The sequence below is a fragment of the Grus americana genome, chromosome 4 (assembly GCF_028858705.1).
Source record: "Grus americana isolate bGruAme1 chromosome 4, bGruAme1.mat, whole genome shotgun sequence".
In the NCBI taxonomy this organism is placed as follows: Eukaryota; Metazoa; Chordata; class Aves; order Gruiformes; family Gruidae; genus Grus; species Grus americana.
In genome coordinates, this window is record NC_072855.1 from 24823520 (window position 1) to 24843376 (window position 19857).

The window sequence follows — 19857 nt, forward strand, 5'->3', positions numbered from 1 at the left end:
AAATTAGCATATTTCTTTAAGAAATCAGGATTAAAAAAAATAATTCTGCTCAGCAACACTTAAGGAACCCATCTGGCTGTCACCTTCGTTTCTGAAACAGAGCTGAGCAGTTTGCTTTTGCCTACTTTAGTAGTGTTACCTCCTTGAAAGGCAGCTCGGCCTCCCCTATTGCTGACACTGCCTGCCACAGCGGGCAACTCGTCTGGCAGGGACCGCGGGGGGGGGAAGCAAGTACCGAAAGGACGGGGCGGGGAGGATGACCTCAGCTCTTAAATACTGCGTATAAATACACAGTAAGGTTGGTTTATATACATTATACATAGCGTGTTATATATTTAATACGTGTCAATACACAAACTGGCTTTGTATCAGATACAGCACATGCAACAGCCTATGTAGATACTACCCGCGTTAAAGACTTTTCTCTCCAGCCTTTTAAGCCTGCCGAAACACCTGCAAACCCCTCTGCCGAAGTCTGCCTCTTCCTCCCAAGAAGGTATTCCCACGGCTAACAGACCATCAGGCTAATTAAGGGCCCGTGCCCACCCCTTCCCTGCCCCCCCCCAGCCCCTCCCCTCCGCTTTGCTGCCAGGTCCCTGCCTGCCCGCCCCTCCCCGGGAGCTTTCTAAACTCTGCGGCTCACCCAAGGCCCGCCGCCCGCTGGGGCTGGGGCCGCCGCGCCGCCACCCTCCAACAGGGACCGGCCCCACCGGCCCCGAGCACGGCGGAGCCGCGGCCCGACCCCGCCGCCCTCCTGAATATTTCATCGGCGCTGCCCGACGGGATGCCCCGCCACTGACTGCTGCAAAGGGACAGCATCCCGCCGGCTGCTGGTCTCGCTGCTTCCTTCCTCTTTCATTCTTCAAACCGGGGCTTTTCATTTATTCCGATAAATAAATAACTGATTAAAAAAAAAAAAGAAAGAAAGAAAAGAGCAGCAAGAGCATCTCTTTTGTATTTGAGCAGGTGGGACTCCGGTGCAGGCGATCACAGAACAAAACACAACAAGGGCTCTGAACTCTTCAGAGCCCAAAGGATGAGCCGGCAGCAGTTCTCCTATAAAAATCCGATCTCGGGGCTGTGACAAACTCGGAGGAGGGGAAGGCGCCGTCAGCCTTGCCGGAGACGTTCCTGCTTTGGACACCGCAAACCCTCGTGGGCGGAGGGGGAACCCGAGAGACCCGCCCGACCGACGGCGCAGCGGCTCTCCCGGCGCCCGGCCTCCCGCTGCTCTCCGCTGCGGCCGAGGACCGCGGGCGGGGAGGGGGTGCAGGCTGCCTCTGCGGGGCCGTCGTCCCTCCGCCGCGCCCGGCACCGCTCCACCGCAAACTTTCTTCCCGCGCCCTCCCTGCCGCTCGCCGCCGCTGGGGAGCGGCGCGGGGGGCGGCCGACGCCTCGTCTCGTCGCTGCCACCGCGCTCAGGAGCCGGGCGGCGGCTCCAGCCCCAGCCGCGCCGCCACCGAGGAGGCAGGCGGCGGCCCCGGGCAGCCGGAGGGTCCGCATGGCTGCTGCCAGCAAGCCGGTGGCGAGCGCCGCTGCCGCCGCGGCGGTCCGGGGGCTGCCCTGAGCCGGGGCCCGGCGCCCGCCTGCGAGGATCGCCCTGCAGCGCGGCGGGATGTGGCCGGCCGGGGCGGGCGGCAGGCTGCCCTGCCCGCGGGACGCGGCGCTGCGGCGGGCGGCTTTCTCTGGCAACCTCTCGGCGCTGCCGTCCCACCTGGTGCCGAGCGGCAGGAGCGTCCGCGTCTTCATCAGCGCCAACCCCGAAGGTAACCCGCGGCCCGCCGGGCCCCGCCGCCCGCCCCGCAGCTCCCCCTGCCGCCCGCAGCGCCCGCGCCGTTCCCCGGACCCGGCCGCCGCCGTGGCGCTTCCCGCTGATCCCGGGCGGCGCCGGGCGCTCTCGCTCAGGGGTCCGCGGCGTGGCCGAGAGCGGCTCCTCGCTCCTCCGCCCGCAGCCGGCCCCGAGGGCCTCCGGAGCAGCGCGCACCGGGGAGCGGCACCGCTCCGCCCCGCCGGGCGCCGTGTGGGGCGGCGGGGCGGGCGGTGTGGGGCGCGGGGCGAGGCGGCCGTGGGGGGGTGGCGGGGCGTGTGGCAGCGCTCTGGGCGGCTCGCTTTGCCGGGTGTTGGTGTACGAGCTCGCGTTTGGAGGCGCCGATATACTCCGCTCCTGAAGTTTTATGCCTATAAGTGACACGTCTGAGAGGCACCGGGGGGTCTGTTTGTTTTGCGGTGTCGGAGCAGCAGGGCGCACGGTGGGCCGGTGGGCTCGGGACATGGAAACGGGCTGCCTGCCAGCGAAGGGGAAGCTTTTCCAGGGGGGATGTTTTGTGGAGCTCTGCTGGGGAGGCTGGTTAATAGAGTTTCCGATTGATTTCATAGCACAGCGAAAGCAGGTCTCCGCCGGCTGCGGCTACGGCAAATGTGGTCCTTTGATCCCGGTCATACTCTGCTTCTAAGGAAGGGTGCACTGAAACCTGCAGTTTTAGCTTTAAAAAGTCGGGATCGCATACTCGGTATCTGAACTAATTAGGCATCCTGCTACCTAAAGCCTATTTTTAAAATTACCCTTTGATACGAGGAATTTGCATGCATTCAGGAGGTGTCATTCCCACTCATAAGATTTAAGTTGCTGAAGCATTCCCACTTGAAGCACGGAAATAATAAATTAAGCGTTCACACCTATAACATTTCTTGTCTGTAAAAAGGAGCCCACTGTAGTCACAATTCTCTTTCACACCACCACCCACCACCTCCCCCCCAACACTTCTAATTCAACAATACTGTCACCTTTTATGCAAACATCAGGGAGCTGAAAATCATGCCTGAAATGACAAAATACTTTGAATGTTGAAGTGAAAATTATCTTGGCACCAATACTTACGTGAGTATGAGAAATAGCGCTCACAAGCTAAAAAGTGGGCACAGTGCTGCCTTGAAGAATTCCCACACCTCCAGGTCTTCTGAGTTGCTCTCGACACAAGGAAACTCTGAGCTTTCACATCCGACATCCCTGTTTGTTTAAAAAGATGCCGTTCTTTAAGGAGGGCATGAAAATGCTTGCAGTTCATTGTTGCAATCTAAGAAAAGATATAGAAATAGCGATAATTAAAAAAATATTTATTTGGCTCTGAAAGAAAGTTGGTGTGGATTTTTAGAATATATGTTATTCATTGGAAATGGATTTCTGCCAGCATTGCCTTAACTGGGGAGCTACTGATGCCTCCGTATTTGATGTGAATGGCATTTAGGATATCTTGGTATGTTAGCTAGATATTTGCTAAAATTAAAACAAACACTAAGCTCATTCTGAAAGTTAGGGTTTGAAGCTATATATATATCCATTTGCAGGATTTTACCCTTGCATTGTTATTTGACAATGTCAGCTTAAAAAAAACCCGAAAATAATTCAGTTGGTTTAGGATTATTTACATTAGCTTCTTTGTCAGATCACATGGTCACAATGATTAACACTTCTCATGTCCAAAATTTTATCTGCAACATTGCTCCTGCTTTCAGAAATGATAGTCTTGGGCAGAAATTTCAGAGTGCTTACAGATTTTGATTATGAACGTTTAGGGACTCTAAATGATGAGAAACAACCATGACTATTTATCAGTGCTATCACTGACACAGAAGTATTACTAACTGCATGTGACCTTATAAAAAGAATATATAGATAAACAAGAAAAACTAGCCTGTAATGGGATTTAGGTATCATCTAGTAAAGTACTTGGAATTAAAAATGCTGTTTGCAAAATACCTACAAGAGTTCACAATGCAAGAGTTCTGGAAAAAAGGTTAAACTCTTCCAACTTGGTAAACTATTTAGCATATTTAAGCCTCAAACCACAACATATATTTCATGGCTAAGGCCTTTCTTGTTAATTTTCAGCATATCAGTACAGTTTATACCCATTCTTCTTGGTGCTGAGCATGACTGAAAGGGGCTGTGGGTCCCCAGACTCCCAGAGGCAGAAGCGAATACCCCATGGCTGTGCTCTGTACATCTCAGAACTGTGGTGCCAGAGAAGCTTAGGGATTAATCCTGCTAGCAGTCACAAGAAAATTTTATCTACAACTTAAAGTGTACAAACTTAAAAGTGGTTTTCTTGAATTGTAGCAGTTTAATAAGTGTATATTGGAGAACTCTAGCATTGGTCTGTTCTTTACAAGCATACTTTAGTATGACTGAAATATGTTATGTTTTTATTATGCAACTAGAAAAACGATTATGTGTAGAATTTCTTAAACAGAAATCCCTAAAAAGAACAGTAAGTGGCGACAGTGAGCATGGGTAATAGGAACAAAATTGCTTTATTTTACAGTCTCTTGTTTTCTAGAGGAAATTTTGTAGGTAAGTGAAACTGTATTTTCCCCTAGTAGTTAACAATATTGTCTTGGTCAAATTGTTGATATCAATTAATCAATCTTCATATCACTGAAGATGATTGGATCTTTAGAAACATTAAAGTTGCTTTATTATTTGAATATAAATAAGTCTCTCTTCTCATTTCAGTAGATATAAGCAATCAGACATATTTTAAATATGTATTTGGCTAAGAGAGACTGAAGATTTTGCTTTAAATAATTTATTGTTTTTCTCAAGATATTTTTATTCCTTCAAAGTGATAAGGAAACTAAGTTATATTCACCTGATTGTAATAAATGCTTTTACTGTTTGATGTAGAAATCCGTGGACTGTAACAGCCATCAGTTAATGACAGTTTCTCTGCTACTCAGTAGTGCCTGTACAGACTCATTCCATTAACGTGCAGGTCATACTGAATACAACAGGTATAAACTTCCATACAGTCCAGTTACATGGAGCTGTGACATCAGCCCTACATAGGTTCAGAACATTCCAATGATTCTCATAACTACTTCAAACCAAAAATTATTTGAGTAAGAAATTACATGGTGGTATAAGGCAATATTACAAGCCCTGGTGGAAACAGATGCTTTAACTGGAGTTAGAAATATGTCTTGAAAATGAAATCTTGTGAATGGGAATGTACAGTCAAAGCTCTGATAATTTTAAATTCTCTTGGCTCTTCTGAAAGTGGGGAAGTTTCCCTTTGCTAGTTTGACTTAAAGTCTAGTTTTTGCTTCGATTTGTTAAAACATCAGTAATTTTTTACTCTAAGCTCTTTCAAGTTTTGGTTGCGAAGGTGCCTTTCACGTCTGTAATGTAGCAGAGACAAATGAATGCACTGAAGAGGGAAATGTATAAAGCCAAATCCTACACACAGGTGGATCCATTGAAGACAGGAGGATAATACCTTTATTTAGCATCTGAGCGTGTCCTGACATAGGTGGTGTTAGCCAGTCTTCTCTCAAAGTGTAAACAGGGTTGCATTTAGCACTTCACATGGTGAGGATGCTCCCTTTTCCATCCATTATTTCAGCTGCATACTCTCCCCTGTGCAGCACCTCCGCATACTTCCTAAGTTCCAACACAGGATTGCTTTTACTGGATCTTGACAGTTAATACTTTTTAGCCATTTTTTAGCCATTGAAAACACATCTGTTTTACAAACAGAAACAGTTGTGATGAGATCATGAACAAGCTTTGTTTTAGCAGTCCTTTTTAATGCAGAAAGGCTATGTTCCACATGGGTTTTGTGCCTCCAGTACCTATTTTTTAAAACTATAAAACCAACTATGTATAAAAAACCTAATACTAGTTTTGGCATGATTAACAATCTTAAGTATGAAATCCTATGTATACATGTAGGAATGTAAAATGAAGATCTTATTCTAATAGAAGATACTACTGATATTGCCACCACTTTAATGCGTCCATTGTACCAGCACAGTATAAAACTAACCTGTACCATTAGAACTTCCCCATCGGTTGCCTGAGTGAGATTTCCTTGTCTTACATTATTGAATGAGTTTGAGTTTGCTTGAGTTATTATACAGTTTTCCAAGTTAGTTTATTTCCATTGCCATGCATCATCCAGAATGTTCTATTAACTTGAAAAACACTCAGTTCTACTAACTACAAATGTTTGATGCCCATTTCACATATTTTATCATGATACATACAGCAACATTCTCACCTGCTTAGTTTTGCTGACTAGAAAAGGATTATTCCTATAAAAAATGATTGCAGAAATGGGTCTTACCAATGTTTTTGTTTGGATCTATTGTTGCAGGCTGCTTTGCAGGAATTACATGTATTTTAATGCGTGTTCATGTACATGTGAAAGAAAAAAAAATGCTATGTGCATTTGTAGTTTAGTGCTACTGAACATGAGAGGTGGATCACTCAGATGAAGAATTATGATTGCTTTAATTACAAAGTTATTGCCATATGTGATAACAGAAAGGTATAACTTTGTGGTTTAGCATGTTCCAGGTGTATTATATTATTTTTATCTGAAATGTTGTTTCCCTTAAGAAAAATATAATTGAGGAAATGTTAATGTGGAAAAATACTCAAAAGCCAGAATAATGCATAGTTAACAATGGGCCATTTTGGCCAGCCCCAAAATGCAATATAGTGTCCCTACTTGGATACATTGCATGAAGATCTTTTTATAAAGACAATTTTATATAATCCGGGTGGAATTTATTCCTTAGCTAAAGGAAAACACAGATGTTCAAGTGTATGAAATTGCAAGGGAGGTGTTGCGGAGATGTGGAGACAAATAACTCCAGGACTTATTTTATGCTAAGTGTTAGTTCTGGTTACCTAACTTTGTACCTATTTATGGTTTTACGTGACGCACATCACTGTAGTGTTTAAGAGCTACAAGCCAAGCTACACTTGGGAAAAAAAAAAAAGTTCAATAGTTTTAAAGTTGAATGTCTCAGAGTTTGGGAGAGCAACATGGTTCAAGAACCTGGGTTTGGTATGGGCCTTGATGTGAAATACGTCTTATTTCAGGAGGCCCAAAGGTCAGCGATACCTACAGTTCATTAGGTTGGCAAGAAGCCTGCCATGCCATTTGCAGTATTTCTGCCTCTATGTGAAGTTTTCTCTCTTCCCTCCTGGGCCACAGAACAACTTGCAGAAAGCAAGATCTGACCCTCTGTGAGACTGTATGACCAAATCTCATGGTAGGCGTTAACTTTTTTTGCAAGGCAGGGCTGGTAGATCTCAAGCAGAACCAGTACAAGATGATTTTTTGCTGAGCATATCCTCAAGCCTTTGTTCTTGTTAGAGGAAATTATTGTTTTGGGCTAGGATGGAGACTGAATTGGATTGAAGTTTATTCTGATAAATTTGACAAACTGTTGATAAACTGTATGAAAAAAAGAACTGTTGTTCATGTCCCCCTGTTCTTTTTGTGGGTTCTTTGCTTATGCAGCCTGGGGACTGGACTAAGGATTTGCTTTAAATGTACCAAATATGCAAGTGGAAACATTGAGAACTTTTGTTTAATTTTCAACAAAATTTTTTATTCATGTACTCAAAAGGTAGGATGTACATTTGGGGAACAAGACTAAGATCAAGAGGTGTGGGTTTGGGGGTTTTTTTTAGTAAAACAGCAAGCTATTTAGGTTGTTGGTTTTGTTCTTTCTCCTTGATATTTAGAAATAAACAAAATTACCTGAAACCCAGTCACTTTGTGCTAAGCAGCATCTGGAATTATCAGCTCCAAAAGTTTGGATTAGGTATTTACCCTATCTACTTAAAAACCAGCACTTAAAATTTTTAACCACATGACCATTCCTTTTTTAATTTAAAAAAATTATTAAAATTGTATTTTTCTACAACTTTTGTATATGTGTCTATAGTGTGTATACACACATGCACACATCTACACAAATTATATAAAATAGTATAAACTGTATAAAATTGTATAAATGGATGTATAAAACTCAAGCCACACTATCATAGACAATTTTCAAATTTGCCGTTAGGACCCCGTGTGGGAGTTGGGTATTTATGTTCAAAGGGCATCACTCAGAGTTGTAATTCTAGCATTACTGAAGAACAGCATAGGTTTTGTTAAATGCTATTGTAAAAGTGAAAGCTTTACAGAGGGGTTTAGATTTTATCCACAAGTAAATTGTAAACATTCGAGGTTGTGCGCACTTGCAGCTTAGGTTCTATGACTGTTTTTCTTAGCATTGAGGAAATAATATTAAAACAGAGCAGAACCTACAATTTCTTTTCTTCCTTTCCAGCTTTGCAAATATTGCTTTATTTCTTCAGATGTATTTGCATGCTAGACTGGTTCAATATATTGTAGTTTATGTATATATACATACATATATATGCATGCGTCTTTTTATTAAACTAGAAATACAGAGAAGTCAAGATGTGCGTAGGACACTGGAGCATGCCTCATTCTTGTGCAAAATGGTCATCCTTTCAACGACAGACAAAGAGGAGCTTGCGGCCCCTGTACACTTCACAGTTGCTATTGTGCAAATTCCATGTGATATTAGTTTCTCAGATAATATGTTAGATGATGGACAGCAGCAGTATTGAATCGAGTCCTTATTGTGAATCGTTCCCTCAGCAAGGTATGAGACCAGCTTGAAAGGAGAGGCAGCACTATGCAGGCAGCCTTACGGTGCCTTCCTCCATCAACACGGGACTTTCTTTCCTGCCTGATCGAGGGCAGAGGGATGACCTCTCAGCTGAGCAACAGCCTGCTGTGCAGCAAAGTAACGAGGATTTCCAAGGCTGCGTTTCAAGGAGACCGTGTGTATTCTGTGGTGGGATTTCTGTGAACCACATAAGAACAGCGTGGTACAAAGGGTACATAACTTGGCATCCTATCTCTAAGCTTATGCAGCAAAATAACTCCTGTTAAGAAACTTACATACGTGACTATGTGGGCATATGCATGTATCCCCAGATGTGTAAACACACAAGAGAAAATCCTACATTAGACTTTAAGTTTTGTTTGGAGAATTTTTAAATTTTTATTACTGAAAGAAAACTTTAGATCAAGCAGTTACTGAACTTGTAATTCAAGATGTGAGGGCTGTGCCTGAGCAGCAATTTTTTGCATCTGAAACAAATGAAATGTCTTTGCATTTTCATCTGCTGAAAGAGTATTTTGTGATAAGATATCATTTCAGACTGTGGTAATAATACATTAGTAATATTTCACTACCAGTAATTTAAGGTTTTAATATATTGAAGGTGGTAGATATAAATATAATGTAGTAATAGATAGTCATGTGTATGGAATACAGAGAAATCTGGCAGTTTTTAATATAGGCAGTGCTGTTCAAGACAACTGCTTTATCCCCTTACTGGAATTTTAATTAAAGGAGGATAATAATAGATAGAATTAGAGAACTCAATTTAATCATGGTTGTGCCAGTCCAACCCAAAAGTAACTCTACTGGCCTGATGCTACTCTTATTAATCAGAGAGAGGCTTTTACTTCCAAAATCTTTAGTCAAAAGGGGAGTAGGGCTAAATTGCTGGTAGCTGAAAGCAAGGAGGGTAGCAAGGTAAAGAGGAAGGAGCCCTGAGTCAGTCCAGAGTACCATGTGCCTGCTGCTGTTTTGGGCAAGGAGGAGATGTACCACATGCAGCTCTTGTAAGCCACCCCATCACCATCATAATTACATACCTGCATCTATCTTTGACCTGATCTTAAACTCCCTCTATAAGAATTTGCTAATGCCCATTGTTAGAGACAAGATGCTGTGCTGGACAGACCTTACGCCTGACCAACTGCAGTCATTCTTGTACAGAATCTGGATCTAGAGAAAAAAGTCTTCTTTACAGACTAGATTTATCAGGCTGTTCAAAATACACTTGGTGCCCAAAGCTGGAAAGACTAGCAAATAGCAGGACCACACTGGACTTAATCCAGAGTCATGCTGTTGCTAAGTATCAGTCAATGGGACTAATCAAATAGTTAAACAGATCAGATTTCGGATTGTCAGAGCCTAAAAAATACTCTTGTACAACCTGCTCCTAGTGTTTGCTTTGGGTGCCACAGCTGCAGTCTTCAGTATAGTGACATGCCTCTGTGGTGTGATTAAACACTTGAAAATGTTTATTAATAGAGTCCATTTCACCCTACTAGCAATTGAGTACCTTTGCAGTCTCACCTATGCGTTATAAATCTCCAGCTTTGTCCTCTAGCTCTCTGTTACCCTTTCTGCATCAAGTATTGAAACATGTAGTTACTATAGTGTGTGTATGATACATAGCAATGTTATTTGTAAAATTATTTTTTAGAGTCTCTAATCAGTAACATTTTACAAAACATTAAGAAGAAATGAGAATTAATGACTAAGAGCTCTATCTGGACAGCCTTAGTTTCAGAGAGCTCCCCAGCTGTAGTGTTTGCTATTAGCAGGCATTTCTGAAGCCTAGACCCTTTGATGTGTCCGTATTATTAAAGAGCATTTGCATTTCTTACAAGCTACAGCACTTCACAAAAGTATAAAATGGACATTCAGAAGCATATAGAAGTTCAAATTTAAAAATCATTGGCAAAGTAAATGGCCTGTGCAAACCCTCCAAAACCCCCTTTTAGCATAGTGGTTTCAGTATATACTATCTGTTAGTTAGTATTGTTTATTTGTGTTGTACAAGATTGATGTCCGACCAGGCAACGTAGGAAGAAATGGTTGGCACTTTAGAATATACTTAACAGAAGCCTTGACGCTGCTTGAGTTTACACTCAATGTTTATTCACAAGTGGTCTCACTGACTGGATTTTGTTAGGTTAAGATTACTTTTAAACATCAAATAACCATGTGGGTTTAATACTCTTAGATGAGAGGGGTTATCTGTATTTGTTATGCACGTCAGCTATTATATGTAAGATAAATGAGAAGCAAATACAGAAGGATTGGACATACTGAGTCCTCCTCTGACTCTGGCAGTTTCAGATGCATGACGCAAGAATAAGCAATAAGGGCAAAATGATAAAGATTATATCCTTGTGTTTAATAATCCATGAGGTCGTTTGCTTCCATGAATTTGTCTAGTTGCCTTACTAATTAGTCAATAGTCTTGGTACTTGTAACAACCTTTCAGAGTCTTGAGATAGATTATTGCCCAGTGAAATGCCTAATCCTGCTAACTTCTGTGGGGATTTTGTATGAACAAGACCATGCATATTCAGCCAAAGAAGAGATCTCAAAAAACAAAAGTGGAAATACCTGTGGAGGACAGTTACTTAAAAGAGTCATTCTATCCGAAACCATCTTTGTGATGATCCGTTTTTGTCTATCTGTATATGGAAAGAGAGCTTAATTGTGAAGGCCTAGTTATCTGAATATCCTTATTTCCATGGGGTTATTAAAATGGAGCCATACTAAGAAGCAAGTAAGGGCATTACAGTGTTCAATAATCTCAGGAGCCTGAAGTATGGACACTAATCTAAAGGAGGCCAGTGTGTCATGTAGCACTGTAATCTAAGGATTATTTTATTACTGAGAGTTTTCCACACCTACCTATGCCAGCATGACACATCTAGAGGATCTTGCTGTACTTTCATAATCAAACATAAAAAAATGTGTGGCTGCTTTATAAGTGCTTTTCTTAAAATTAAAGGCTTAATTTCTTTATTTTTTATACCTACTGTTGTTTAATAAAGGCCCCACAAATTCTAGAAAAGGAGATCAGAGGAAAAATATTTTCTTACTTGATAATAATGCTGGTGGCTAGATGCATAGTCTGTACTATTCCGGCAAGACAAAGTTATTTGTTCTGAAGAAAATGCTTATTTTTCTCCTTCATTTTCCACCCTATAATATTTTTGATAGCTCAGATACTGAGACTAGTGAGCAGTAACTGTTGATCCTCTTTTTAGGAGTGGTTACTGGTAAATGTTATGAAAATTATAACATTATATTATCATTTGATAATGGTCTTGATTTACTTATATATTTATTAGATTACATTTAAATGTGATGCAGATTTATGCAATGCTGTTGAAGCAAGAAGTGTTCCTGTTTACATGGCCCCTAATTTGGTATATCAAGACACTAGCAAAGTTTGTATGATGATTTACTTTGAAATGCAAGTCATTTACAACATGGGATTACAAAGAATTAAGCAACTTGTGTTGAGCAAAATGAGTGCCATTGAGTTTAATGACATGCCATTTACACCGGGTATACGTGGCCATAACAGAGGTCTGAGGAACCTTAGTTATTTGTTGTGCAAATCACAGACCAAGAGGCTGGAAGGGACCTCTTGAGGCCTTTGGATCTCTCCTCCTGCCTGAAGCAGGATCAAACATACCTGTGCCATTCCTGACAGAAGATTGTCTAGCTCTTCATGAGAGCTCCACTGATTCCAAACCAGTTAAGAAAATACATGGGAAAACAGACTGTGCAGTACACTGCTGCTCTATGTCTTCCATAGCATTACTGGTAGTGCTTACAGCAGCATATACAGACACAAAATAAGCTAATTAGTCAATAAGAACTACCAAAGGTAAAAAATTCCTTGAAAACCTTGCTTAGAATGAGTTTCAGTAACCTTCACTAGCGAATGTCATTATTCAGAAATTTCTCAAAACCAGTTTCTGCTTCTTCATCCTTTTACCAGATCAGGAAGCTGATCTATGCATCCATGCAAAAGATAGATAATATAAAGCAATAAACTCCCATAGAGATTATTTTCCCATGGATGTATGTCCTGCAGTGGCCTGCTTGTTTCAGGTGAAGCTTTCCTGCAGATGAGGCATTAATGAAGTGTCTAACAGCTCATGTTGCAGCTTTTCCTCTGGTGGTTTATTTATGAATGGGAGGAGGAGAGTCATTTACAGGATTTCTCTTATTTACCTGGTGATTTATTCTCATGTAGGATATTCATTATATTTGAGATTAATATCATTCCATCAGATGTTTAATGTCAGTCAAAGAGTTAAAAATATTTTTCAAAAGAAACAGAAGACATGTAGAAGACCTGCAGATTATCTTATATTCCTCCTTTCTTTAGGAGCTAAAAATACAAATGATCTTACACTCCACCTGTTTTAATTATGAATTTTCTATTTTATACTTTCTATAATCAACCATGTATAATACTATATAATTCTATCGAGCAATTCCATTGCTGGTGTATTGTTCCAGTGTTAATATCACAGTCAGCTCCTCATAGTCATTATGTAAATTCAAAATAATTTCAAATAAAAGAAATGAGATCCCCAGATGATCGGTTGTGTTTCGCCATATGTAGGTGTGGAAGGTAAAAGAGGACTTGCACATGTTTTTATCTTTTCTGTGGCCAAGGGACAAATACCTTCACAGACACTGAGAAAGACTGATAGGGTCTAGCAGTGCTAGAAATGGAAATGAAGTCAAGTCCACCCTTTCAGCCATAGTCTACACTGCTGTTGAGAGTATAGCGTCATAGAAGATCTTTGTCCTCCTTTAGACGTAACTGTATCTCATTGGGTATCATTATTGTGAAAATAAGACCAAAGAGTTGGGGAAGATGCCTAAAGTCATTTGAAACTACTAATTTGGAAGACAGTCTGTAGTTCAGTCACTGACTGATTAAATTGATATGCCAGTTCTGGAAGTTCTTCAATTATTATTATTTCACATTTGTGAAAGGTATTAGTGGGAAATTGAACTTAGTTGTTTCAACAACATCTGCTTCTCAGACGGAGTGACTAGAACATGTATTGTCTTTTTTTCAATTACCAACTCCTCAAGATTGTTAAACTGCAAATTTACTATTACCTTAATATATATCATCAACTAAATGTGGTTAGCAAGCAGAAGAAATTAATAAAATCTGGAACAAGAAAAAATTATAGTAAAATCAAGTCATCACAAAAATATTTTACTCATAAAAACAGTTACATTAGAAAATTTATAAAAAATGGCCTTTTTAACTGGATTATATAATCTTCACTAAAAACAATGCTTAGATGAATCATTAGAATTGGAAAGGGTAAGGGAGAATGGAGGTGAGATAAATCACTCTTCCTTTACATGTCAATCACTGTTTTCCTCTCAGATGTTACATAATCCATAAAAACGAGCCTGTTCTGTGAATTACTTGGTCATGCTCAATGACCTTTAGCGCAGACCCCACCTGGAATTCTCAGTTTTAGAAACTGTTGTACGGCACTGCCTGTAAGCAGGTGGTAGAAGTTGTCTGTCGGGATGTGAAATAGTCCTGTAAGAAACCAACTGAGATTCTCTTACTTAGGCAAGGCGTGGTTGAGTTTTTGGCATCCCTCCCTGTTCTGGGCTTAATGCCCTCTTGCAGCTGCTCTCCTTTGCTGGGATTGTAATTTAGTTTCTTCATCTTTGATATCTGTTTCTGCAGCAGCCAAGAACTATTCTGACTGTGCAGTGATGTTATTTAATAGTCCTCTCCATCTAATATCAAGGGAAAAAAAGACTGTTGCAAAGATGACTCTTACTTTGTTGATACAGATTTACTGCACTGATAGCAAGCACCACCTCTCACTTCTGTGGGTGTCTCTGCATACCCACAAGTGTCAGGCTTAAGACTTTTTCATCTTCTGGTGTAAAAGTCTTCACATCTGTCCTGGTTTCGGTTGGGATAGAGTTAATTTTCTTCCTAGTAGCTGGTGTAGTGCTGTGTTTTGGATTTAGGATGAGAATAATGTTGGTAACACACTGATGGTTTAGTTGTTGCTAAGCAGTGTTTACACTAAGCGAAGGACTTTTCACTTCTCATACTGCCCTGCCAGCGAGGAGGCTGGGGGTGCACAAGAAGCTGGGAGGGGGCAAAGCCAGGACAGCTGACCCCAACTGGCCAAAGGGGTATTCTATACCATGTCATGCTCAGTATATAAACTAGGGGAAAAGCTGGTGGGGGGAGGCACTGCTCGGGGACAGGCTGGACATCGGTCAGTCGGTCAGTTGGTGGTGAGCAATTGTCTTTTCATTTGCATCACTTGTCATTTTGGGGTTGTATTTCTCTCTTTTTTTATTTTCCTCTTATATTCTTTTATATATGTATTATACTATATAATATATTATGCTTTATTTATATTATTGTTACTGTTATTGGTGTTATTATTATAGTTCAATTATTAAACTGTTCTTATCTCAACCCATGAGTTTTCTCACTTTTACGATTCTCTTCCCCATCCCACCCAGGGGAGGCAGGGAATGAGCAAGCAGCTGTGTGGTGCTCTGTTGTTGGTTGGGGTTAAACCACGAAAACACCTTTCACTTGAAGCCCATACAGCAGGCTACCTTTATCAGTCATGCTTTTCCAGCTGGCCCAACTGACTTCCGCAGTTTTGTAGTGACCCAAACCGTGGCCATGTTCCACCAAACTTAAGGAAAAATACAACCTGGATTAGAACTTTGTGACTAAAGAACTTAAATAGAAAGGTCAGAGAAGAGAAGGGCAACTTTACCGGAGAGCCAACAGTGCTTGCAGAGCTCTTCCATAGCTTTGCAGTGCTGCCAGATGTAAAGTCACATAGGAGTGTTTATTGGAATTTCTTCACAACAAGATGTATTTAATGGGCCTGTGCCGGCCTGTATTGTGAAATTTGTGTGTGCTTTTATGAGCCTTGATTTGGCTTGATTTTTCATGGCTTGCCTCTGCTTTGTGCCTTCTCAAAGCCTACAACATACTACTTCATTTGCTTCCAATACTTGAATCTGCAGTTCAGTTAGGAGACAAAATGTCTGTGACATCCCGTTGCTTTATTGATTGCACTGCTTCATTACCACAAGTGCTTTAGTAACGTACCCTGATTGTTTTCTGTTTGGTCTAGTGATGTCAGAAAAAAAAATGGTAAGGCTACTGCAGTATACACAACTTAATTGTTAAAAAAACATTTACCATTGTTGTACAGCTTTTTTTTCTGCTTTCTAAGAAATTCCATATTTTTTTGAAGTGCAAGTTGATGAAGTAGTAGGATTTTTGCACATAGCTTTGTTATCGCACTGGTCCTTTTTATGTCTTCTGTTATGCATTTTTGCACAGCTCGCTCAGAAGTCCTCTTTAGATTTCACCAGAAGTTTCTCTTTCACATTAATTTTGATTATAGTTGCAAATTATTGTCCTTGCAGGCTTTGCTGTTTTCTAGTGCTTTGTTGTAATAAGCTTTGGTGTTCTGCAGAGATAATTTTCAGACTTAATTTTGGTGTCTCTAAATGTGCTGTGTCTTCAGTTTCTCCTGTCACATCATTTAATTGTATGACAATAATTGTTTGTAAATTGTCATGTTTTCAAGAGCTTTTCCTAGTTTGCTCTGTTAAATGAAGGAATTAGATTTTGTTGAATTCTTCCACTTGTGCAGTTTGCAGAATGCAAAATTCTCCCCCTCCAGAGATTCTGCCTTCAACCCATGGTGCCGCTAAAGCTCCCACTGCATTGGCATTTGCATTTGCAGTATTTGCCACAAATGATAGCCGAGGGACACAAGGACACCTAGGCACCCAACCTGCAATCTAGGCACCATTTGCAGGATTGGGAAGGGATTCCAGGTCAACGTAACTCTTCTTTTTTCTTTAAGAATATCTACATGTAAGGGTGCTGTGTTCCCAAGGGGTAATGTGAGGTTAGTTATTAGGATATATTATGAGATAGATAAAATTCTGCTTCAGAGTCCTCACTCATACCATACCCACTAGATTTAATGAGTATGTAGTGGGGTTTTATTTATTAATTTATTTATGGATTGAAGGATTTCATCCAAACTCTGTGGAAGTCAGTAAGGCATCAAAAGGTACTGGATTTCAATACATGCCACAAATGTAGAACTTCATTTAAGATCTGCTGAGATTAACAGATCTTTCCGTTAACTTCACCGACTTTTGGATCAGAATGCAAATTTGTTTCATGTAAGCATATTGTACGCATAATAAAACTCAGAACTCTTAGAAACCAACATTTGTTTTAAATTGGGAACACAATCGTGTGAATAATCAAAAGGTTTTTGATATTTCGATGCAGGAACTGCTTTTCCCTTCTGTCATGCCAGTTCCATACTGATATTTCCCCAAAACTCTGTATTTTAACATGGGTCTTGACCCCTTTGATTTTACTAGTTGCCTCATTTTTTAATGTATATAAATTGACAGCTGGGTGCTATTGTTAAGCCAATAGGTGGCACTAGGTAATCATATTAACAGCCAAGATGCAGGGTATTTTAGAAGTAAGATGTCACTGTGAAATGGGGCCAGCTATTAAGCATTGTAATTAAAAAAAAAATAAATACATATTCTATATGTGGTGTTTTAAATTTGTCATCTTACTGAACTGATGGTAAGGAAAATTTCAGAGAAATAGGTTTTAAAACTGCACCTCATTTTACATCGACTATTGTTTAATTTTGGGCTAAAAAAGAAGAGCTAATTGCTGCAACTAGAAGTTTTAGGATTATAATTATGCCCTACATTTTGAGTCCTGCCTCAGACAGTTAGGTCTTTTGTTTTGAAAATGTGTTTGTTTAAATGTTCTGGTGTAGACCACAAATTTGTAGTCACATCCTGTCATTTCTTCACAATTGAGAGACATATTTCAGGATTACTTACTATTTTAATGTTATTTTATGTTATTTCTTCAGATTTTCATGCCAAGCAGCCATTCCTTTGGGCTCAAATGCTCAGCCTGCTTTTGTATTTATTCTTTTTAAGAACTGAAAAGGTTGAGGAGAGGGAGATGCCACTGATGTTGTGCAATATCCTGGTGGGTAGAGCGCTGACATCTGAGCTGAAGGACTCCTTCCTAAGTCCAGCAGAGTCGCGTACACTTTCTGCACATCCCACCATCAGGCTGGGTACATCACAGTAACGTTACAGTATTTTGCTAGTCAGAAGTTATTTGGAGGGTTACAGTCAGTTGTGAGGTTTAGCTTAATTAATGAATGGCCTTCAGTCTGTCCAGTTTCTCATTTGCCTTCTTAGAGAGCCAGTAGAGACGTGAAGATTGGCAGTGTTGTTTGGGGAGGGCACACTGGAAGAAGTGACCCAGACCAGTCTGTTCCCATTCCCTAAAAAGAGTCTTGGGGAGCTTTGGATGCTCATTCTAATGCTGTCTACTCACAGAAACCCCAAGGGAAGGAAATGACAGCAGAGTCTATGGGGTTAATTTTCTAGGGAGGCAAGGGTACTAGGGAGCTCAAGTACTTTTTCCCTCTCTTACCAGCTACATGAGTCAAACTCACTGCTTGCAAAGTGCTCTGAGATTCTCAGATGAAAGGCACTATAGAAATGCACATGACTTATTATTATGGTATTATTTTCAGAGACAAGTTTTCCATAATATTTAGGGACATTTGTTACCAACTGGTATTCAAAGCTTTTAGTATAAGGGGTAATATACAATGCTATTGTGCATTATTAGTAAAAAAGGCAGTTTAAAAGAAATAATTCAGTTGAATAGCCTATGTGACAAGAACATACTTGCATTAAGAGTTTTGGCAGCCACTTCCTTACTTGGTGTTGCTGCAAAGTAATTTTTAACCTTATTTACATCATATCCTGAGATAATTCAAGTACAGAATTTCTCAGTGCAGTTACTAGACAATGGTTATAAAATACCCACATTTTTAAATATTGCAAGGCGTTAAAACAAATTCCTATGGCAAGAATCTGTCCTACGCATCCAGCAAATCTAAGTATTTAGAATACTTAGAGGAAACAAATAGCTAGGTATCTTAATCGATACGCATTCAGGACTAGATTAGAAGATGTTCTCTGCTCATCCAGGGCCTCAGACCTCTGCCGTTGCACAGAAGATTCCAACATGATGTGATAATAAACATATCTGTGTGCATTTGTGCAGGAGACTAAGCTAGCAGAGAAGTAGGCTGTGAAAGAGGTGAGGTCGAGACCCCCAGCAAACTTCTGTCCTGACCCAGTGCAAAGCACAGGAACACCAAACACAGGGGGGTGATGCAGAAATTTTCTTCTGTGGATACAAGGAGCTGCTCTTTCCTGGGTGACAGGCTGGAGATGAAACCTGCAGGCAGCTCTGGGACCCCGTATGACGTTCATTTCTGTGGTGCCTTGAACAGCTGCAAGGGCAGCTTTTTTCTTCTTTTTCTGCCTTCCTTCTTCCAGGTTCAGCTGCCTGCCTCAACCTGTTATGTCAGCCAACAATTTTCCTGCCGGCTCCCACAAGCTGGGTAGCACCGTGTTCCTCTGTCAGTCAAACTGTGGCAGCACAAACACCCTCCCTGCTTAGGACTTTCCTCTGCTTGAGGGCCTTAGCTTGCATCATACTTGGGTAAGGCTGTTCACAGGCTACGTTTCTGTGAACAGACTGTCAGCTTGAATGCGCTGCTCCTTTGAGGGTGGTCCAGTGGGGCTCACTGTCCCTATAGTGGCACCCCCTGTGCAACACACAATAGTAGGATGCAGCTGAGCAACCTCTTATTCAGCTGCATCAAGCCTCAGTTGAAAAAGATTCACTGTGTGACTGCAGGCCGTGCACATGAAACAGCCGCTCCCATCACTGTGGCTGAACTCAGACCAGTATCACTGCCACCAAGAAGAGAAACTGGAGGGGGTCTGTGGTCTTAGGACAGAATAACCAGTGCCTGAAAACAGGTAATTTCCATCAGGCTTCCATGTTAACTCTTTCTGTTCACTTGCATGTATGTTTTGAAATTTTCTTCCACGAAGCTATTGACTTACTTTATTCCAGAGATTCATGTTTGGCAGCTGTTTGTAAATACACATCATCTGTTTACTAACACAAGAATGTAAAATGTACTTTCCCTATTAAAAATAAAATAAGCAACTTTAATAGCAGAACAGCTTGTGTTTGAAGGTCAGACTTTGGCATGGAAATAGTTCACGCTGAGAAGCAGCACCTTGGAGTACTCTAATAAAAACTGGCAGTGATTTGACTGAGCTACAAGCCTTCAGAAATCACACCTCACACAGTCATGTTTAAACAGCGATTGCCTGTTATTTGGCAGAAAGGCCATAAATGCATACATGGCTAATTCAGTTCAG

The 19857-nt window shown here is 41.1% G+C and overlaps 1 protein-coding gene across 2 annotated transcripts in view; it reads left to right on the forward strand.

The window, feature by feature from the left end:
• The first annotated feature begins 631 nt into the window (after positions 1-631).
• NWD2 (NACHT and WD repeat domain containing 2) overlaps positions 632-19857 on the forward strand; it is a 58642-nt gene continuing 39416 nt past the window's right edge. For both annotated transcript variants that reach the window (XM_054825227.1, XM_054825228.1), the window contains exon 1: positions 632-1766. In XM_054825227.1, coding sequence (XP_054681202.1) covers positions 1616-1766 — 151 coding nt within the window. In that variant the 5' untranslated portion in view covers positions 632-1615. The remainder of the gene's footprint in view (positions 1767-19857) is intronic.